Genomic DNA, 22,303 nt, shown 5'->3' on the forward strand with positions numbered 1-22,303 from the left:
AAACCAACAAATATTCGCAGTTTTAACCAATCCCAATATTACATTAATTCTTTGATTTCATTTAAAGTAAACCAATTAATGAATGTACAAAAAAATAAAAGATTGTATACATAAACCATGGAAATACAGTATTTGTTTGAAATTAATATCTTTTTTGAAATCGATTCAACGTAAATTTCGTTTATCACGTTGTCGCGCCTCATGTTAATATTTCAAAATACTGATCAAGTAATGTTTAGTATGTAGACATTCCCACGATTTAATTAGTTTCTTTTAAAGTATCCATGAGCACAAAAAGGTTATTGTCAATCCGCACTATGGAAGGTATTCCAGTATTATAATCTTATTTAGTATAATTAATTAAATTATATAATACTTATTCTTCAAATTAAAATGAGAATCTATCACATATATATTGTGGGCCCTAGATATCACTTAGGTGATGAAGGGAACATGAGAATACAGTATACATTTTAGGATGTGACCAATTTTTATTTAAAAAATCTCTTCTTTACATTTGAAGCAAAGTTAAAGAGACCTTTAAATTAGAAGGTAAAATTTCAGCAACAGTGCAAACTTAAAGTTCAATTTTGGGTAAAAAATGTAATAATTCTGAGAGAAAAGTTAAATAAATAGTTAGTAAATAAACCATAATGTATTCATACAAAAATACATATAACATAATTTTAAATAATAGTATATAAAAGAAGAGAAGACAAGAAATTTGCTATTTCAATCCCTGGTAGTGATTAAACTGCTCACCGCCGGACGTCCCCTAACGCCCAAGGCACATTTAAAAACATTGATAATAATTAACATTCATATTCTTCTACTCTCCTAACCGTGGAAAAGCGTGTAATACTAAACGTCCTCAAACAGCCACATCCACTAAAGTCATACCCTGGAAAAAAAAAGTAAACAGTTTTATTATATGGAATTAAACATTATAAATATATTTGGATTTCTACTTTTGTTTTTGAATATGTCTTAATTTTATTGCATCCGCTTCTTCTTTTAGTTTCAAAAGACCTTCATCTATGGTCACAATATATATGATAAAACTGGAAGATCGCGTTCTTCTGACTCTACAGCAGCGTTTTCCAAACTGTGAGGCGCGAATATTAGTCACAGTGAGCAATTTTCTAAATGACCGCTAAAGTTTTATGTATTTTATGAGGTGGGGGGAGGCGCCAAATAATTAAATATTTTTAAGGGAGGTGTAGTAACATCAAGTATGGAATGACCACTGCTCTACAGGAATACGGGTAATCTACATGTGAAGACATAACAAGCCGGGGCCCTAAACTCTTTACATTATGGAAAGGTCTCGGAATGGTATCGTAAACAGAGATTGATTAAGCTATACATTAAATCTCTGTTTACTATACCGAAATGTGCGAGGCTATGCTAAAATTAGATTTTTTGTAAAGAGATTTATATCAATATAAATCTTTAGCCCTTTTTCTACCCCTTTTCGGGTTAAAATTAGATATTGTTTTGTAGACTTATCTGGTGTCCAACCAGCTTACTCCCCCCGATGGTTATGCAACCATACGTAACCCTACTGTACTCAACCTTATATTGGACAGTAGGTGTCAGCACTTATATTTTTTAAACAATTTATGTTGGTCCTACTGGATTATTTTGTTTACGATTTGAAAGATTATAACGACTTTCTAACAGTTATAAATGGTTGTAAAGTGATTGACTCTAATTGAAATTGTGTAATGTACGTTTTAAATTTCTAATTGAAAGAAAAATGTCTGACAAGGGAAAGAAAATGGATGAGAAACCGAAGATTAGAAAAGCCCCACAGGTTCGGCAAACATTGACTTCTGTATACAGAATGGTTAAAGCCAATCCATCGTTAATGTATCAAAAACAGAGGAAGGATGAATTGAAACTTGACAAAATCTCATTGCCACCCTCTGTTAGCATGGAGTATGTTCCAATACAAGTTAAAGAGAGAAGATTTAGTGAGAGCCAGAACTCACTAATAAAAAGATATTCCGATTGTAAGTCACTAAACAGGACACACCAAAGTACAATTAAACCAAATATAAATAAAGGTCAGGCAAAGCCAATGTCCAATAACATATTGAAAGAGAAACCCAAAACAGCTGCATTGCAAAATGATAATTTCAAGAAGCCTTCCATTCACGAGAACCATCCTAAAAATAAAATGATCAAACCTTCCTGTAGATCACTTTCTGCACAGCATTTCAACAGAAAGAAGCTTATTGCAAAATCAACTATTGAAGAGAAACTTTCAAAAGCAGATGTAACACAGTCTATGGAAGGAAATATTGATAAGGCAGGACTATTATTGGCTTCTGAATGTTCTCCTATCAAGCAGGAGGTGGTAACTCAAATAACATTCAAGACACCAACTGCTTATAAACGGAGGAGTCAATCTTTTAAAACACCTACAAGTGTGAGAAAATTGGGCCGTCAGTCAACACCTGGCCCAGGCTTAAATGATCTGCAACGCCGATTAAATGATTGGCTCAAAAAAAGAGGCAAACCGATGAGTACATTCCATCACTTGAAATACTTTTCAAGAGATAAAGTTATTACAAATGATAGTGAAGATAAAGAAAATGAGGCTGAAAATGTTGAACCTCAGATCACAGATGCTATTGATATGAATCCATCCCAGCTAGTTTCAATTGCCAAAGATGCTTTGGGTGATTTGAATCAACTGATCATAGATGTATGCTTTATTATTTAATGTACATCTGATTATTTAATTACTAATTATATATATTTCAGTCATATCCTCTGGCATTATGTGAGACCTGGTTGGGAACCATCAGGCAGAGGTATAAGGAGATAGAGGAGGAGCCTCAATATTGGGAATGCAGAGCTTCCATTGAACAGACCCGGGGTAACATTAGTTCTGCTGTTGAATGTTTCAAGACTGCTATTATCAAAGGGGCAGAGGTATAATGTTAATACATTAACTATATTATTCTACTAATTTACAATGCTTTTAGGTGAAAACAATAGATAATTCACTAGATAAACTATTGGAAAAATTTAGTTTGCTAAACATAGATACAAATATATCTGATGATGAAAAATATAGATCAAGTGCAATGAAAGATGCCAGGAATGTCTTCAAATCGAGTATCATTCAATTTGCGATCCAAGAACGGAAAATAAAAAAGTAACTAATATTAATAATATTGGTAAATAAGTTCTAATCTTTTAAAATTGAAATTTAGGGATCAAGGAAATGCACACGAGTATATTGTAACTCCCGTAAGACGAAGTGCACGACTTTCGATGTCTTGTGCACAACGTTCGCCGGCTGTAAAAATTTGCAATTCTTTCAATGAAATAGATGAATCGATTAGAGGCAGTATGAAATTTCATGGAAACAGTTATTTGAATTGATTGTTATTTCTATTAGTGTAATATTTCTTTAATTTTAGATGTTCATTATTTATTTTAAGATATTTTTTTATAAAAAAAATTACTTTCAAAAATTGAATTAAAATTCTGTTCTATCCATGTATATTATTGCATTCATTATAATGAATCCTTAAACACTTTCAGTTATAATTGCAGCAATACGCCAATTCCCGGACTATTTGGAACCGTGTTAATACAGTAAAATACATAATACATTGAAAAACAATATTTTTTTATGTTTCTTCACATACAATCAGGTTATCGGATTTGATTGATTATTTCTCAGAAATGTTTATAAATATGTTTCTGCTCTTAAAAAATTTAATGGACCCCCAAAGAAAGGGTATGTGTAGAAAAACATACTGTCCCATCTGTCATTAATTTTTCTTTGACCCCCTAGTATTTTTCGCGATCTCCACTTTGAAAATCACTATTTTAAATAATGGATCATCAAATAGATCATTGGTTCGTTTGATATAAAAATGTAAATTTAGTTTTTTTTTACCTTTGAAAATATTTTTATTAAAATTAAACTGACATTTTATATTGATTTCTAAACTTCACTTGCTACCAAATAGGTTTCGTAATGGTTGGGATTTTCCGTGACCTTTGTTAGCTAGGTATAATAATATGGTTTCGTTAAAACGCAATCAAATCTGCAAATGGACTTCCCCGGTGGCATCGCAATACCGAAATACCGTCAATCAAATTCCCGTTCGAAATGCCGACTGTATCGAAATCCCGACTATATCAAAATCCCGACTATCGAAAATGTCTACAATAAATTATTTCGGAGCCTAACTCACTAAATTGTTATTAATAATCAATTGTATTTGAGATTATTTCATAATGTTAAGGTTTATTATTAATAATTCAACAAAATCAAATAAATTATTAATAATTTATTGTTATTTATAATAAAAGTGTAGCACAAGGTGACTACGCTCTGAAATAATTTAAAAATGTTATTGTAAAAATTTTCGATATAGTCGGGATTTTGATACAGTCGGGATATAGTTGAAATAGTTGGGATTAAGTTTGTCCAGATTCTGATACAGTCGGGATTGTGGTTGTCGAGATTTTGATTTAGTCGGGATTTCGATACAGTCGGGATTTCAATAGACGGTCTTTCGTTTGTCGATATAGACCCGGACTTCCCATGTGGAAGTGTAGTTTACCAAGAAGAAGAATTTGAATGAATTAATCAATTAATTCCTCAGTCAGACATAATCTACTATTTAATAATAATAAAAACATTTATAGCAACAACCTTAAAATTACATAAATAAATACAGACAAAAAAAAATATGAAATAAAAAACATATAAATCACGGTCAATGAACCATAGGGCTTTCCTTATTTTTGTTAATATCACGTCGAAATTACATTTAAATGAAAAAAAAAATGATTAATATTAATATTTGAGGCTTTTATTTTAAAAGCTAAAAATGATTTTGTATGAATTGTCTTTGGTATAAATTATCAATAGGATCAACTTTATTTTAAATTATAATTCAAACGTATAAGCAGTTCCGCCAACATTACGATAATAAAGTTGTTCGGAAATTTTGATGTATCAACTGGGTTTGACATTTAGCTTTCACAATTGACACTTGAAGTTTTCAAAAGCTGATTTGTTTATTTATCAATTGCTCGATTTTAAGTACGATCGTGAGTTGAAAAAAAATCCACACTTGAGTCTAGTCGATCGATAAAATGCAGCGGAGATCGGATCCCGCCCATTATTTGCTCGGATCGTTTAGTCTCCAAATACCACACTCGAGGGAAAATGATGTACATCTGTAACCTTTAAAACGAGATTCAATTGAGAGTGCGTTTCGTTTAAGCATTAGATGATTAACAGTCCAGCAGAATGATGGAATACGAATACACGGCTTTTCGGAAGGAGGTGGATATGCACAACAGGTGCTGTGGTGGGGCTGCATGGTGCATCCGGGATATCTGTGGTGTTATATGTGCCATCATGACCTGGTTGCTAATACTCTATGCTGAGTTTGTTGTTATGTACATCATCCTCCTACCGAGCACAAACACAATTTACTGTGGAATAAACTTCATCATCTTTCAGATGTGTGCTATTTTGGCATTCACATCTCATTTACGAACAATGTTTACTGATCCTGTAATATCAATAAAATGTATAGATATGATGAATGTACTTAATTTGGAATTGCTTGCAGGGTGCAGTTCCTAAGGGCAATGCTACAAAAGAAATGATACAGCAAATGGGCTTCAGAGAAGGACAAGTCATATTCAAGTGCCCAAAGTGCTGTAGCATCAAACCAGAAAGAGCACATCACTGCTCAGTTTGCCAAAGGTAAACTATTTTCTTTCTATACACACCTTCATAGATAATATTAAAAAAAACTATTCAAATTAGCACATGTTTCATAATTGGCAATCAACTTGTCCACCTTGAAATAATTTCTACTTTAGTCACCACTTGGAACTAAATTTCTAATGATGAATAGATGTACAATTGGATATATTTCTCATTTACTATATTCTCAAGTCTAAAATATTTTTTTTGTCACTTGATTTGCATAGTATGCATATATTTATTGAATATAAGGTATAATAATTTATTGCATTCATCAAAAAAACAATGAGTTGCAGTTTCTCTGCCCCAAAATTAGTATTTCTTGAAATAATATTGATGACTATATGTATTTGTTCTATGAACCACACGTTTTATCAAATCTTGTAAGAAGATTGAACATATAGGACATATGTTATATGGTGGAACCTCGCTTAACCAGTTTAATCCGTTTCAAAATTTCCGGATTTTTACTCGTATAATGAAATACTTGTATAGTGAAACATACTCAAAAATACACATAATATGTGTACACAAGTTTTAAAATGATGTAGTAGGCACGCAATCCGAGACTTCTCTTCTCATCGTCACTCGTTATGCGAATCGTCTCTCGTTAAGCGAGTTATTTTTCTTACAATTCATTTTGCTCGTTAAGCGAGATTTCACTGTATAACATATGTCCTACTATTCAAATAAATTAGATTATGTTTATATAATTTACAATTCATACAAATATATATTGTATATATTATCTAGACAATAATAATATAATAGAAGCATATGCTATACATATATTTAATTAATATATGTTGAAATAATCACAAATGGATTTAAAAAAAACTTTACTAGTAAATATATTTGTATAACAATTAAATGGAATAATATTGATTTTTTGATAATCAATCAGTCGTTCAAAAAAAAACATATACAGGAATAAAAAAAAACAAAATAAATATATATAATTTAAAAAGAAGTCAACTGATACAAAGGGCTATTGTATTTTGTTTTATTTTTAGACAATAATTAAATATTGAATTAAATTTGAAATTTAAGAAAAGTACAGGTATACGTCGTTTTGCTAAACCCTATAGTTAGCTCACTGTAAATATAGGTTCATTTTATTCGACCTACAACGGCTTTTGTAGGAGCGGAACCCCGGCATAAAACAACGTTTACCTGTATACTATTTTCTATGCGTATACTATATTTTCATAATAAATTATGAATGGGAATTTGATTATTTAGAAATAATATTTAAAAAAAAAGAACTTGTTTATAATGAATAAAAAATCCGAATATTAAATATGTTAAATATTTTATTATGTGCATATTCTACACGCATAGTATATGTGTGAATGACATTGATTCACTAACAGATGTGATGCAATCAATAATACAAAAAAATATATGAGTATTGGACCAGAGATATTGGACCGGTGTGCAGCGATTTTTTTTAAAGACCAATTATTTTAGTTTAAAGATTAAGTGTGCTGCGTTCAAGTATATTATATCGTGAGATAAAAAAAATGGTTGAAAACACTAACTTAGACGATAGCAGATAGTATTTGTATGGACGAGCAATTTTAGAAAATTGAGGATAAATAAAATAAGAATTCCATCCAAAAAAAAACCTGTCCGTTTCCGAACGTTCTGCCCTTCGCATCCTCACTAAGATTCGACATCCTAATAACCTACTCCTCAACCCTCAAAATGATTTCCTTTACTCTAAAATTGTTTCTCTCCTCGACAGATTCATATCGCTTTCCCTTAATTTATTTCCAAGATTCCAATACATTTTCTCTTTCTAAATTCTCTATCCCTCATAATCCAAATTCTCATCCTATTCTATTCCAATTCACAGTAGATAGCCCTCTTATCAGGTTTCTCTTTTTATTTGATTTACTATTATTTTATATTATTATTTCGTGTTTGAATTTTTGGCCAATAAATTATGTTTATTATCTTTATTAAAATAAGAAGTAGTCATACTAAAGGACCACTTTGTATTGGAAGTATTTTTGTAATGGAATCAAACTATATTAATATAACTAACCGATATAATTTTAAATTTGTGGATAAAATTAGTTTGTTTATGTTGTTGATCAATTTATGGTCCAAACTAGATTTCAACCGTTCGAGATATTATTTTCATCGTTGGCAATGGTTTTACTAATGTAATTTGAAGTTTGTTGAATAACTGATTAACGTAAATTCTCTTATCGAGTTTAATGCTCGTTAAGCGAGCTTCCACTGTATATTAAATATTCATTGTGTTCTTAAAAACAAAGAACGTTGTTTAATGAATAAAACATTAGTGCGAATGGCCGAAAATAATAGTAACTAACACTGATTATGTAGTACTAGAATACAAATTGAATGATTAATATTCTGTTTAGATGCATTCGAAAAATGGACCATCATTGTCCTTGGGTGAACAATTGCGTGGGAGAGAATAATCAAAAGTATTTCGTGTTATTTACGGTAAGTAACTTCAAGGTCTTGTGTTATTTTGACTTATAATTATATTTAAATTTGCAGTTCTATATCGCCGCGATGTCATTGCATTCACTGTTCCTGGCCATAAATCACTTCCTCGTATGTATAAGACACGATTGGAAGGAATGTTCGACGTACAGTCCACCTGCGACGGCGATCTTTCTGTTATTTCTATGCTTCGAGGCATTACTTTTTGCCATCTTCACCATGGTGATGCTAGGTACCCAAGTGCAAGCGATCTGCAATGATGAAACTGGCATCGAGCAACTGAAAAAAGAGGAGGCGCGATGGGCGAAGAAGTCCAGATGGAAAAGCATACAGTCGGTGTTCGGACGATTCTCGATAGGGTGGTTCTCGCCATTCGCGAAACCGCTGCCCAAGACCAAATGCGAAAGTCTTCTCTACTCGGTTTAATTTCAGTTAATTTATTTATTACATCATATTTTTGTTTGTTAGTTTTTAATTGATACAATTAAGTGTATTATCTTTTTGTGAAGTGAGCCCTGTAAGGTTTGGGGCTTAACGTGATTCCGGGCAATGGGACGCTCGATGGTTCAGGGCTGTTCTCGTGAAGACTCACTCTGTAGACATTCATTATTCCTGCAAAGAACGTGAAGATGCAGCTGCGTGCTAGAACCTCGCCCAGGCACCTTCTTTTACCTAAAATACAACACATTCGCTTAATTGACACCACAACAAAAATATTAATAATAGCAACACGCGTATAATATAAATATTCCATTTATAATTATCGTAAGCAGTAGATTTGAATAATTAGATTTAATATTTTTAAACTTTTATAATCATGCCCACTTCATATAACTTTTTTAGTTCCAAACTATTGCAATCGGGAATGAAATGTTAGATTATATTGCAGTATGTACATATTCTATATAGTCCTTGCATGCTCTTGTTGACTTATCAGACGTTGATGCAATCAAATATTAGAAGAAAGAACAACTATATACTCACCAAAGTTGAATGGGATCAAATGCTCGTTGTTGAGTATTTGTCCTTTATCATCCAAGAATCGCTCCGGTCTGAAATTTTCTGGATCCCCCCATATGTTTGGATCGTGATGTACGGAATGGTTATTGAGTAGTACAGTTGCATTCTACAATAAAAGGTTTGCATAAATTAATAAAATAAATTTCCAAAAAATGTAGCTAGTAATCATATTTTTACTATTTACATTTAAAATGCAATAACGACAATTTCTATGTTTATATAAAAAAAAACACTACACGTTTATGTATATTACCAAATTATAATTAATTTTAAGAGTATATTGCATCTGTTTTTATCACCTTTACCAATTCCTAAAATAAGTAAAGTAAACACTGTTATTATTATAAGAGAATTTGTTAAAATTTGATTTTAAAATGTCTCCGATTTGTCGCGTACCCATTGTTTGCATATTAATTACGATTTATTTAATGGTTCATCAATTCAAATTCTTCGTGACAACAGTTATTTAACTTTCATTAGTTGACATATAATTGACGTTAATAAGAAGTTTAATGTAATTTCACAAAATTTATTTCGGAGATAAGTAAACATCTTGGTATAGATAAGATTTAGTTTTTTTTATATATATATTTGTAAACGTACAAACATAAATTATATTATTTATCTAATAGTAAAAATGATAATTTTATCAAAGTACGTTTTTATAAAAATAATAATATGGATTGTAAAAACGAATATCTATATAAATGCTAAAATTTATGCAAGTATCATGTTTTCCTATTTTTTTTAATAGCTAAATAAATATATAATTTAAAGCAACTACGAATTAATAAATATATATCTTGAATTTATAAATTAATTCAATTAATTATATTTATATTTAGACTACGGTTCTACGGTCAATAAAAAATGTTATATAATAATATTTTGGAACAAAAAATCACTACACTTAAAAACATGTTGGTTTAAAGGTTAATCAATACGTTTTTTAAGTGTGCGCGTTGTTGTTAAATAAGTTTTTAAAATGTGTACATACCTTTGGTATATTGTATCCATCGATAACTGTATCAGTCAAAACTCGGCGAGGTCCGGTGAGCGGCACGACGTAACAAAATCTTTCCACTTCAAGAAGCACCGCTTCCACATAAGGCACCCTAAGATGATTATAAATTTAGTTCGTTTTAACATACCAAAAGTAATTTTATTTACATGTTGCGTTCAAAGTATCTGGGAACCTTTTTGTTAGAGAAAACTGAATCTAAGCAAGTATGAACTTTATCCTGAATTTGCGGATGTAGAATCATCATCAATATTGCAAAAGATAGAGTATTACTCGTAGTTTCAGCGCCTGCCACGAAAATATCTAAACAAATCATCACCAACTGATCATCTGCGAATAACAAATTACAGATCAACATTCTTTTTTTTTAATATATAGACATTTAAAAACCTGTAAATGAAGGGTCGCAATTTTCTTTCCTCATTTCACTGATGAAAGCGTAAATGAGGTCGTCTTCTTTGTCCTCGACCCAGTTTTCTTTGTGAGCATTTATCGTCTCCATAAAGAACTCTTTCAACTCTTTGTTGAATTCAACAATCAAATTGTATCCGGTCATTTCAGGCGCAATGAATCTAAGCAAAGGGAACTGCGTCAATAAACCGCCGGACAAATCGAACAGCTTGGATCTGCGGTTGAAGAGGTCTAAAAGCTTCTGTAACCGTGCATCCTTGCGGGATATACGATTCCCGGCGGTTAAAGCCCAGAGGATGTTGATGACTGCCGGCGAAAAAATGCGAGGCATGAAAAAACCTTCGCCGTTTGTGGGTTGCCCCAAGATGCCCAACATCTCTTGGAGTTCGTCGAGAATCATTACATCCATCGAGCTCCTGCCGAAGCCTAAATTCCGCAGGTGCCTCACGACGAAGTTGCGTTGAATGTTCCAGAATTCGCCGTCGGTACAGGTAACTCCTAATTATAATGTAATCAAGTTATCAAAATAATAGAGATTGATGGTTTTACCCTTTTTGGTGCCCATCGAACGCAGACGAACGAAGAAAGAATCCGGTCGGGATTCGTACTCTTCAGCTCTCAACACTTGGCGAATTAAAGGATAGGAAAACACTATAACCATATAGTCGCTTCCAAATTTCAAACCTAGAACATTCGTTTTGTGTTCTTTTGCAAGCTCTGACATAGCTAAATGAAGACCGCCTAATTTTTTTGATAACTTCTTCAACTGCGGCATATTTCCAACGAACGGCATGAAAGCGGGACCTACAGTTAATAATAATTTTCGTTGATAATTATTAAGCAAAATAGAATACATTTAATAGCTAACCTGGTGGATATTTGTAGGGCTTCTTGATACATTTAAAAAAATAAATGAGTAGCAACAGGAGCGTTGCGACCACGAGGAGAGACATGATCTCGCGTGCACTGAAACTGAATGGACTTGTAAGGCGCGGAAAACACGTTAATTAACAAAAAAAAAATAGGCAACACACGACACGTTGTGACAGTGGGGGATGTTGACCCTTGCGAAGTTTAGAGTTCTTTTGATTGGTACTTTTTGGGGAAGATAGAATTCTATTAAAAAGTATACGTTGACATTATCCGATACAATTGAAAATACAAAATTAGTTTAAAACTTTCTTAATTATAAATGAATATAAATATAATATATCTTTGTTTTTAATTATAAATTATATATTTTTGATTATTTTAAACATCTACGAACTTTCTCAATATACACCGGTGTGCAAACTGTATGTAGTCAAACTGAAGGCGCACAAATTGTATGATGTTGTATACACCACGGTCTAGCGTTTAATAATTTAGAACGCTTGGATCAACGACATTTAACACTTCCAAAAGAGATCACGTTACTAAATCTAACGATACTGTATTAAACAAAACGCGCCAAGGACATTAACGCTTCCTACTACCACCACCAATAGTTATTTATGAACAGTACGATTTAGCGCGGCGACGCGCGCTTCTAAATGACTAGATTCTTATTCGTCAGTGAAGCGAACATCCAATAAAATTCAATATCAAAGATAAATATTTATTGATATAAAATAGTACATGTGATTGTGAGTATTATCTGCTATACTCATTAAAATATTTCATAATAATCAATAGTCGGCTCTCGGATGGAGGACCACACGGTAAGGTTTTGGAGCAATAGTAACTCCGTCCCTTCCTATCATATCAATCTCGGGATGTTCAGGATCTTTTTGAATGTCAAAGTTATACAAGATGGCACTGAAGAACGAGAACAAATTTGACTTAGCCAAAGCCTCCCCCAAACACCGACGTTTACCTGCAATGAAAGCCAAACTCAATAACAACAATATTGCCCAATTAAGAACTGTCATACCGTAGCCAAAAGGAGCAAAGTATTTTTCAGGAATCACTATTTTTCCTTCCTCTCCAATAAACCTTTCCGGCCTGAACGTTTCCGGATCTTTCCAGAAATCTTTATCCATGTGGATACTGTATAAGCAGGGAAGTATTATGGTATCCTTGGGAATGTGTCTACCCTGCAAATGTGTATCGCGGATGGCGCGGTGAGCTATTCCGAGCGGCGGGACATTCGCTATTCTTTGTACTTCCATCAACACTGCCTCAGTATAAGGCATTCTGTTTGAAAATATTAATAACATTGATCATATAGTTTTCAATTCACCTGATTCTATCCTCGTAAACTGGCCAACGGTTTACTCCGACAGCCTCGTGAATTTCGTCCTGAACGCGCTTCTGGATTTCAGGATATTTTACCATGTATAAAATAGCAAACGCTAAAGTGTTGCTCGTCGTTTCCGATCCTGCCATCAGCAGATCCAAGCACAGTGACAACAATTGTTCATCTTAAATAAAAGGAATAAAGTGAATATACAATATTTATTTATAATATTATTTAAAAATACCTGTAAAACTCTCATGCTTCTGCGGTTGATCCATCTTCGTGATAAAAGAATCTATCAAATCTCTTGAATGCGACGAGCAAAGAGTCGACTTATGTTCATCCACAACTTCCTTAATTACATATAACATTCCCATATTAATATTTTAAAATAGAACAGTTTTGTTTCTCATTACCCTCAAAAAAACCATCAACTTTTCTATGCCATACACAACATCATTGAAACCAGTTTTATCAGGGGCAAAATGTCTCAAGACAGGCATCTGATTCAAGATTCCACCAGATATGTCAAGCAACGTGAAGGTATGATGGATACAGTTCACAAGTGTCTGTAATCTGATATCATCCAAAGAGAACCTATTTCCTGCCATCATGGACCATAGCACATTTAAGACGCTAATATCGAATGCAGTTTGCATTTCTATAGGTTTATCGCATTGCTTCCTAAAGACATCTATTAAATCTTTGGTTTCCACTTCGATTTTCATATCCATATCCTTCTTTCCAAAACCGAAGTGCCGCAAATGGTTAACTGAAAACTTTCGCTGTTTCTGCCATAACTCGCCATCTGAAAAGACGATGCCTGCAAGGACCAATAAATGCATTATTATTATATTCACAAAATATCAAATCTCCTACCAAGTCTCTTTCCAAATGTACGTAGACGGAATAAGTATCCATCTGGACGGCCATCAAATTCTTCCCTAGTCATCACCTCTTTGATAGCATCAGGCCCTAATACGCAGACCACGATATTCCTGCCCAATTTCAATCCAACCACGTTTCCATACTTTTTCGATAATTCACACCAAACCAAATGGTGGAATCCCAAACTTCCTAATAGTTTCTTGTAAATATTTAAGTTTCCAATCACCGGTAACCAACTCGGACCTACAGAAAGAATAATAATTTTGAAACAGTTTTATTTATTATCACATGCAAACTTACCATTCGGAAAATTCTTAGGTTTTTTCGTATCATTATAAATAGCAAGTATAACTAGACAGAGGATAATTAAGATGAAGATAATCATTCTCGTTTGGACCCTTGCGCGGTGGATGCTAAATCAATTGTGGTACCGGTTGTGGAGACCCAAGCTTTTTATTGAAAAGGTTGAATAAGAGTGACCTGAATGAATTAACCTACGTTTACACAACATAATTATCTATAAATATACCGTCACAATGATATCTAGCGATCTGCTTACCTCTGTCTCAAGGATTTACCAGAGCTAACACTTAAACATATATAGAAGTAATAATATACGAATGATATGTGAATAAATGAAAAGAAAATGTAAACTTAATAAAAACGACAAATCTTATACTTAACAAATAAATGAGTAATGTGTCTGGGACATATTGATATAAGTATGACGAATGATATAAAAAAAGACGTTTATCAGAAACATTGCTTAATACATTTTATATTTGATAAATTTCAAGAATTATTGAAACTAACTTTTCTTAACTAATTTTATAAGATGTGAACAATGGAGATTAACACCTTTATTACTGTTTAGTTTTATAAATAAATCTCGGAATGACATCAATCAGAAAAATATTAGAAAGAAACTTATTGTTTCAATAAACATAAAATGCTTTAAATATTTAGTTTAATAAAATTAATACGTACTTACTTCTTGATCTGTATTATTTAAGTAAAATGAAATCAAATATTTAATATCAGCAAATAGTATAGATATTAGCAACGGATGCATTTAAATATGAACAGTGAACGCATTCTTTCAATTCTCGTAAAATAGTACGTGTTCAAAGAAAAAAAAACATTCAAATAGTATCGATACGATTGCGATAAACATTTCGGTATTTAAGACATCGACGCACGTAGTGATGAGTAACCAATATATTGTTCAAATGAATATTTGTTAAACCCATTTACTTATTTAAAAGTAATCGTTTAAGTTTTTTTATAATAATTAATATTATTTATTGACTAAAGTATAAGAAATATACATTTTTAGCAAGGTGAAGTAAAGATTCATAAATTAAAAATAAGAAATATTCTATAATAAAATTAATTAACAAATACAAAAAATACTATCCTAGGTCTTTTACATCTTGGAATTTAAATCTAAAACAATTTATGAAATAAAATGTATAACTTAATTTAATTTTTTGTATAAATTAATCTAAAATATCCTGTTCTGCAAACAAGAAGAATAATACATTTATTTTGAAGCAGATAAATATAAATCCTGTGGTCCGCGACTATCGAGTGTCCAAATAGATCAACAAAACCGATACTCTGGCATTCCAAATTCAAACTGGTTTTTGGATACTAACTTCGAAAATGTAGAGGCTCAGCCGAGGGAGCACCCACATCTGAATATTCGATATATGTTTGGCGATTTACGTCGACAGGACGTGCTAAATGTAGCTAGGCACTTCCAAGAGGGAAGTATCTTTTAATTTAATAAAAAAAAACTTCGAGTATAAAAAAAACATACACTCGATATTAATTAATTCGTTATTGCATAGGAAAATATCTCGACTGTATCAAAATACCTACTATATCAAAATGCCGACTTTATCAAAATCCTGACAGTATCTTTTATTATTAAAATTTCTGCAATAAAATTTTTAAATTATTCCGGAACTGGAAAATAAAATAATATTTTTATTTAAAAAAAAAGCAAATAAAACTATTTAAAAAGGAGAGTTGGCAGAGAAAAAATCAACTATGTATTTACGAAGTCTCTTAGTCTATACATCTTATTGTATAAATAATTATATAAGTACAAAAATGTTATTGCAGTATTTTTAATAATAAAAGATATTGTCGGAATTATGATACAATCGTGATTATGATTGTCGGGATTTCCATATAGTTTGTGGGCCAAACAATGTAAGTTTAGGGGGGAAAACAATGTTAACCCAGGGTACCCAAATTTAACGCCCCTGAATATTACATAGTCGACAATTAAGTCGAGACAGTTTTTGCATTCTGATGAACAAGAAAAATACAGTATAATATAATACACTAAATAATCCATCATATTTCAAAACGCAATTCAATTTAAGTTAAATTATTCTACACGATAATAAATTTCTATAAAAATATATTAACTATAAATCATCATTTCTATAAATTAAATTGAAAAATGTACTTTATACTTTCAAGTTGTATAAAGTACATTTAGGGTAGGGTAAATATTTTATTTATATATTTGTTTCCGGGATCTAAGTAATTTAAAATTAATTTCCCGGAAATTCCTGAAATTAAAAATAATATTAAGAGAAAATAAAAATATAGTAGTTAAGTAAACTTAAATTGTTACTCAGCACAGTCTATCCTAATATCTAGGTAATTAGTCCAAATTTACTTTCCTTTTTTTTGTTACTTCGAAACGGAAAATTTAAAAATACTACAGAAATTCCTGGGAAACGCTCGCAGCGATGAGCCAACGTTTTAAGGAAACCAATAAATTGTTTAATAACGGAAAGTGCCATATTTATTAGAACCGTAACCTCGTATTATATCTTAATACATATTTATACATTTAAAGTAAGATACTTTTTCAGTTATTTTAATTGATATAAAATATCATTACTAAGAAATACTATATACTTACATAAGACTTACATACTATATAAGAATTACAGAAAAACGTGTTTACAAAATATATATATTTCAAAACATAGGAAATACATAAATAGGGAAAATTGTGAACTTTGAAATTATTACAATGTTATCGCGTCCGCTTTAGAAGGGTACGCGACAGCTCGATGACGGACAAGTCGACGGTCAACTGGGCACCTGCCAACTCGGCGACGGTTAAGTCGGCGACGGATACTCAAAAAAATATTTTTAAGTAACTCGCTTATAATTATTATAATAATAATATTTATTGAAACAGTAAAATTACAAAATAAAAAACTCAAGACAATAATATAAATATCATAGATCAAAAAGTCAATTATTTCAAAAGGCTAATGTCCAAGTTGTCGAGTAAAAAATATAATATAACATAAAAACTAAATTAAAATATATATAACGACCTAGGTCTATTATTAATGTATATTTGTTTTCGTTGACTTAATAAACCTTAAAATTAATTTATTGTTATTAATATTAAATAATAACAATTAATAAACTAATTTCATTATAGAATATTTCTTATTATTAAGTTTTATAATAAATAAGTCAACGAAACCAAATACAACAATAATAATTATTATTTATTGTTATTAATACTAAATTGGTTTATGTTATATTATTTTTTTTGCTAATAAACTTATTTTTTTTATTATAAAAACACTGTTTTCTTTAAATTTTATAATTAATATTTTTGTTGTTTAAAAAATTATGTTATATAATATTTCTTGGCAAATAAATAATTATTATTATAATAATAAAGCAGTTTCTTAAAAATATTTGTGTATCCGTCGCCGACTTGACCGACGCCGACTTGACCGTCGCCGAGTTGGCTTATTCTAAAGCGGATACGCGGAAGCTCGGCGACGGACAAGTGGGCGACTGTCAACTGGGCACTGTGCCCTAACATGATATACGTCTTTTCTTTAGAATACGACTCGAAAATATTTGCCACATGTATTAATGTCACATTTCCAAAATATCCTGAGGAGAAGGCAAATGGATTAATCATTTTCCTTTTTTCTTATGGGAAAATTTCGTTTAGTATTCGTCTTGTTTGGTATAAGTCCAAGGATCTGATAAATACTCTGATTTGCAGTGTCGTGACCGACCATTTCATTATCATCTATTGCAGCGTATCTCAAACTTTTTGGTGCGCAACTCTATTGCACTTAAAAAAATTCTGCGACTTAAGAAGATTAGGTATATATAGAAAAACATCCCGTTTCAGCAATCCCCCAAATATTTTTGGCGACTTGGATTGGAGTGATTCCACTGATCTATTGTATAATTAATATGTATATTCATTAGGCTTACAACTTTGTGTATACACAAATACATGAAGATCTCTATATCGACAACAAACCCTGTTCCGTTATTAAATATTTGGGTAGGATTATAAAACTTTGATAAAGAAGCGGTTATAACTTCCACATAGTTAAAACTGATTTCCTTTCCACAAAATAATACTCCTACGCAGCTCCCAATGGATACATTTGTGTATTATATAATTTCTTACTTGATGGGTTTATTAAAGAACTTACGAATTATTAACATCGGGGAAGAGAAGAAGATGAAGAACTTAAGTGGAGAATAATCTTAATCTCTGGGATCAACACTGGTATAGTTGAATTCTCAATAAAAAGAACTCTGATATGTGATAATTAATAATATTCATAAATCCCACTAAGATTCCATAAATACGAGATAATCCTCGGTGACCAGAGATTTTGAATACCGGGACACAACAGAAGTGTAATTTAAAATATTGAAAACAGATTCCAACTTTGCTAATAATTGAATTGATTTAACGAAAAAAAAATATAAATATATATTGAGCGGAGATGAAATAAGTGGCTATAGATTGGGTCTCAAAAAAGCGGATCACAATCTTTAAAAATTTGTTAATACTATATTATATTGATTTATAAGTGCATGAATTCTCAATTATTTTCAACTTGTCTTATATAACATAATAATAGAGTAACTAATGATAGTAATATCGAACCTATGCAAAAAAATTGACGTATTACAGTAATAAAGTGTTAATGATTTTTAACAAATTTGATATGATGATAGATACGAAGCAACCAATTGTAACTTCATATTATTTTGTTTATGTATAACTTTTATAAAAAAATATTATTATTGATACATTCCAATGTTCATCAATCATGAAAATATAAAAGCACTGTTTCTTTCTGAGATTTTCTTAGAAATTTGCACATCGCAAAATATTTAATAAATGATAAGAAAATATTGTTTTTGCTTAAGATTTATTATGAAATTTCTTAACCGGATGGTAAGAAGTTATTTATGAAAAACATATTATTTAATGCTTATTATCAGATATCAAATGGAAAAGCGTGAACAGACCAAACATGATAACCTTTCAATTGGGAATTAAATAGTCATCAATAAATTATATCCGTTAATATTTTTTCAGGTCTGCTAGAGAAAATAGAATCATACATAAATAAAATTGTATATACCAGCGTTCCTCAAACCTTTTGGTCCGCGATCTCCTTTTGCACTTAAAAAAAAATGCGACCCCCCGATGTTGAAAAACATCACGGATTGACCTGTTATCAATATTTCTGCAACCCCCCAAATATTGAGAATCATTGGTATATACTATAATCATCAACTTATAAAATGTTCCACAATAAAAAGTATTAAATTTTTTTTCATATAAATAATTTTATACAATTCTATTGCAATTTATTAAAACCAAAATAGGAATTTTCTTAGAATATTAAAAGCCAGAAAGAAAAACATCTATGGTATTTTTAAAAGATTATAAAATAATCAGTTATAAAAAGGAAGATTTGCTAAAAATAATAAAGGATCAATTTAATAAAGAATAATAACAAGCTGTAAATTAAGATCGATCAACACAATAACTTGTTCAGAAAGAGCAGGAGGGGACTGATAACTCTGTGGGAATTGGGCTAACACTGGACTAATACCCTCGACTATCAATCTTTGAGACCCTTGGACTTACAATGTTTCGGGGTCTTCCTAATTAACCAAAGTTTGGGTTTATTTTAATTTTTGACCAAAGTGAGTTCCTTTGATTAAGTCATACCTAGATCTGAGAAAGATCGAAATTATTGTCAGAATTGGATTAATTGGATTTTTATAACCATCACTTTATATCATGTTAGTACAATCCTTCTAATATGAAGAAAAGTGATGTTTTAATTCCACATATAAATCTATAGGGTGGCACATTGGATACGCCGGATTTAATTTTGAAATTAATCACAGTAAATTATTATTTAATTGGGAAATTGTTATTGACTTATACAGTAGACATGTTGAGATTAATTATAGAATACTAAGTCGCCTAATGCTATCATACCCTGACCCTTTCGAAAAATTTCAAAGACTTTAAGGCAGTTGACTCAATTTCACTCGTTGACTCGTTGGATCTCTGTTTTCAGTTCAGGAATTGTTTGTGGTTTATTAGTATAGACCATAGACTTTTTAAAAACCCAATGAAAAAATCGCATGGGGTCAAGTCGCAAGATCTGGGCGACCAATTAACGTCAGCATTTCTGGAAATCACACGACCAGGAAAATGTTATCTTAATCGATGCTTTCTCTTGCTGTATGGCATGTCTAACCATCCTGTTGAGACCACATTTCTTCAAGTTCCATGTCGTCCAATTGATCTCACAAAATGTTAAATCATTCTCAAAAAAGAACGATCCAATTATTTTGGGTTCATCATTAATAACTCTAGGATTTTCATTGCCCCAAATTCGACAATTCTGCTTATTAACAAAACCATCCAAATGAAAATGAGTTTCATCAATAAAGATAACGTTTTAAAAAAAAAACTTTAAAAAAAACTTTAGGTTTTAACAATTACAATACGTTGTTCTTTTGTATAGCGACCCATTTTTAATAACCTCAATAACTGCAGATGACAAATGTCAAACATTAGAAATGCCAACTTATATACAAAAAAAATGGTAGGATATTTACATCCGGCGTACCCGATGGGCCACCCTATACAATTCTAACTAATCAATATAAATTTACAAACTGTAAATCTATGGCACGTTGAATACGCTAATGTATTACACTTCTCGTTGCACGTTTTATATCCTGACACGAAGAAAAGTTATGTTTTGATTCTACATATAAATCTACAATTCTAACTAATCAATTCATATTCACAAGTGTAAATCCATTGCACATTGAACACGCTAATGTACTACACTTCTCGTTGAAGTTCTATATCTATCTAAATTTAAGGCACAAGTCTATTAATATGAATATTCCGTCATACTGGCTGACTTTTTTTTTTATTGAAAATATAAAGTAATTAATAAAAAAGAATTCCAAATGAATAAAATTACAAATATATTTTAATTGTCATAAAACATATAGAATTGAAAATCAAAACGTGAAACAAACATGAAAATTGTGAATTAAAGTAAATAGATTAATTATATGTCAAATGTTAATTTAGAAAATATTGATAATGTAACATACAAATATTTGTTCAACATGGACCCGACATGTGCAATAATATAATTATATATCCTGAACAGAATATCGGAATTTTGATAATAAATGATTTATAAAAAACCATATAAACGGAAAACAAGTTCTGAGAAATTGGTTGATATAATTCAAGCGAAACGATACACAGTTCTGTTTTTCTTGAAATATTTTTGAAAAACATCAGATTGTAAGGACAACTGCGGATATTCCATACTGGCAGCATAAAAATTACCTCGAATGGAAAATTATCAAATAAAAAATAATAACGGTGGTTTTATAGACAAAGAAGCAATTTTAAAAAAATGGAGGCATTTTTTCTTAGTTATTTTGGTTGCTATTGTGCACCACGTAAAAAATGGTCAAAACAAACATATTGAAAGTTATAAGGAAAATAAAATTAATTATGTTAGGAGAATTATAGTAGGATAATGATTTTATTCGATAGCACTGATAACAAACACGGCACAATAAAGCAAGTAAATAGAATAGTTTGTTTTTTGTTATGTCGTATAATTTTATTCACTATCTGTTCATCAATGAGAACATTGAGTAAATTTAAGATCGCGTTTGACATTAAATGGATAAGCTTTCCCGGTGGATAGTTACCATTGCTGTAAGCACCGAGAGGACAAAGGACCTGGTTGGACTAGGATTCGAACCGACGCCCACGAAATCGTGGGTAGAGCGACTTTACCTTTCAGCTATTAGTCACCCTAAATAGAATAGTAAACCTTAATTTCTTAAGACATGTTGCAAGCATTCGACAAAGTATGACATCTAATGGCAATTATTATAAAATAATAAAATCGTATCTGGAGAATAGAATGTTTAGGGAAAAATTAAATACGAATACATCGATTTAAATCCAATATAGTCATGGAATACATTCCAAAAACTAGTAATACTACAACAGCAATCTTGGAATCAGATGAGAATCCAGCATAAGCTGCAGAAATGGCTCATAAAAAGAAGAATATCGGTTTATGGAGAAAGACTCCGAAGAAAGACACCTAACCAA

General features: G+C 31.1%; 4 protein-coding genes across 4 annotated transcripts; 2 read left to right on the forward strand and 2 right to left on the reverse strand.

Annotated features, from left to right (window-relative positions):
* Positions 1 to 1,594: 1,594 nt before the first annotated feature.
* Positions 1,595 to 3,411, forward strand: LOC108561488. Its single transcript, XM_017919447.1, has 4 exons — positions 1,595 to 2,713; positions 2,773 to 2,943; positions 2,997 to 3,169; positions 3,228 to 3,411. The coding sequence occupies exons 1-4, from the start codon at positions 1,760 to 1,762 to the stop codon at positions 3,397 to 3,399; spliced, it is 1,470 nt and encodes a 489-aa protein (XP_017774936.1). The 5' UTR covers positions 1,595 to 1,759; the 3' UTR covers positions 3,400 to 3,411.
* Positions 3,412 to 5,290: 1,879 nt separating this feature from the next.
* On the forward strand, positions 5,291 to 8,681 carry LOC108561499 (palmitoyltransferase ZDHHC3). The gene is made up of 4 exons (XM_017919461.1): positions 5,291 to 5,560; positions 5,619 to 5,755; positions 8,152 to 8,236; positions 8,294 to 8,681. The coding sequence occupies exons 1-4, from the start codon at positions 5,291 to 5,293 to the stop codon at positions 8,663 to 8,665; spliced, it is 864 nt and encodes a 287-aa protein (XP_017774950.1). The 3' UTR covers positions 8,666 to 8,681.
* A 28-nt stretch (positions 8,682 to 8,709) lies between these two features.
* On the reverse strand, positions 8,710 to 12,144 carry LOC108561498 (probable cytochrome P450 305a1). The gene is made up of 8 exons (XM_017919460.1): positions 11,959 to 12,144; positions 11,560 to 11,663; positions 11,241 to 11,495; positions 10,671 to 11,189; positions 10,430 to 10,610; positions 10,257 to 10,374; positions 9,224 to 9,365; positions 8,710 to 8,911 (listed from the first exon to the last, which is right to left on the reverse strand). Exons 2-8 carry the CDS (start codon positions 11,642 to 11,644, stop codon positions 8,733 to 8,735), a joined length of 1,479 nt encoding a protein of 492 aa, XP_017774949.1. The 5' UTR covers positions 11,645 to 11,663; positions 11,959 to 12,144; the 3' UTR covers positions 8,710 to 8,732.
* A 130-nt stretch (positions 12,145 to 12,274) lies between these two features.
* On the reverse strand, positions 12,275 to 14,235 carry LOC108561482 (methyl farnesoate epoxidase-like). The gene is made up of 7 exons (XM_017919432.1): positions 14,098 to 14,235; positions 13,789 to 14,040; positions 13,326 to 13,732; positions 13,154 to 13,262; positions 12,913 to 13,093; positions 12,604 to 12,866; positions 12,275 to 12,546 (listed from the first exon to the last, which is right to left on the reverse strand). The coding sequence occupies exons 1-7, from the start codon at positions 14,180 to 14,182 to the stop codon at positions 12,359 to 12,361; spliced, it is 1,485 nt and encodes a 494-aa protein (XP_017774921.1). The 5' UTR covers positions 14,183 to 14,235; the 3' UTR covers positions 12,275 to 12,358.
* Between the last annotated feature and the right edge of the window lie 8,068 nt (positions 14,236 to 22,303).

Source organism: Nicrophorus vespilloides, unplaced genomic scaffold (genome assembly GCF_001412225.1).
Source record: "Nicrophorus vespilloides isolate i.1.1-1 unplaced genomic scaffold, Nicve_v1.0, whole genome shotgun sequence".
NCBI lineage: Eukaryota > Metazoa > Arthropoda > Insecta > Coleoptera > Silphidae > Nicrophorus > Nicrophorus vespilloides.

Excerpts from the sequence above, each read along its gene's own strand:
- LOC108561488 (XM_017919447.1), top strand. The coding sequence starts at position 1,760 with ATGTCTGACAAGGGAAAGAAAATGGATGAGAAACCGAAGATTAGAAAA. Across the intron at positions 2,714-2,772 it reads TGAATCAACTGATCATAGAT|TCATATCCTCTGGCATTATG; the intron begins GTATGCTTTATT and ends TATATATTTCAG. Across the intron at positions 2,944-2,996 it reads CTATTATCAAAGGGGCAGAG|GTGAAAACAATAGATAATTC; the intron begins GTATAATGTTAA and ends CAATGCTTTTAG.
- LOC108561499 (XM_017919461.1), top strand. The coding sequence starts at position 5,291 with ATGATGGAATACGAATACACGGCTTTTCGGAAGGAGGTGGATATGCAC. Across the intron at positions 5,561-5,618 it reads GAACAATGTTTACTGATCCT|GGTGCAGTTCCTAAGGGCAA; the intron begins GTAATATCAATA and ends AATTGCTTGCAG. Across the intron at positions 5,756-8,151 it reads CACTGCTCAGTTTGCCAAAG|ATGCATTCGAAAAATGGACC; the intron begins GTAAACTATTTT and ends TATTCTGTTTAG.
- LOC108561498 (XM_017919460.1), bottom strand. The coding sequence starts at position 11,644 with ATGTCTCTCCTCGTGGTCGCAACGCTCCTGTTGCTACTCATTTATTTT. Across the intron at positions 11,496-11,559 it reads GCCCTACAAATATCCACCAG|GTCCCGCTTTCATGCCGTTC; the intron begins GTTAGCTATTAA and ends TATTAACTGTAG. Across the intron at positions 10,375-10,429 it reads AGATACTTTGAACGCAACAT|GGTGCCTTATGTGGAAGCGG; the intron begins GTAAATAAAATT and ends TAATCATCTTAG.
- LOC108561482 (XM_017919432.1), bottom strand. The coding sequence starts at position 14,182 with ATGATTATCTTCATCTTAATTATCCTCTGTCTAGTTATACTTGCTATT. Across the intron at positions 12,867-12,912 it reads GTTTACGAGGATAGAATCAG|AATGCCTTATACTGAGGCAG; the intron begins GTGAATTGAAAA and ends ATTTTCAAACAG. Across the intron at positions 12,547-12,603 it reads CTTTGCTCCTTTTGGCTACG|GTAAACGTCGGTGTTTGGGG; the intron begins GTATGACAGTTC and ends CTTTCATTGCAG.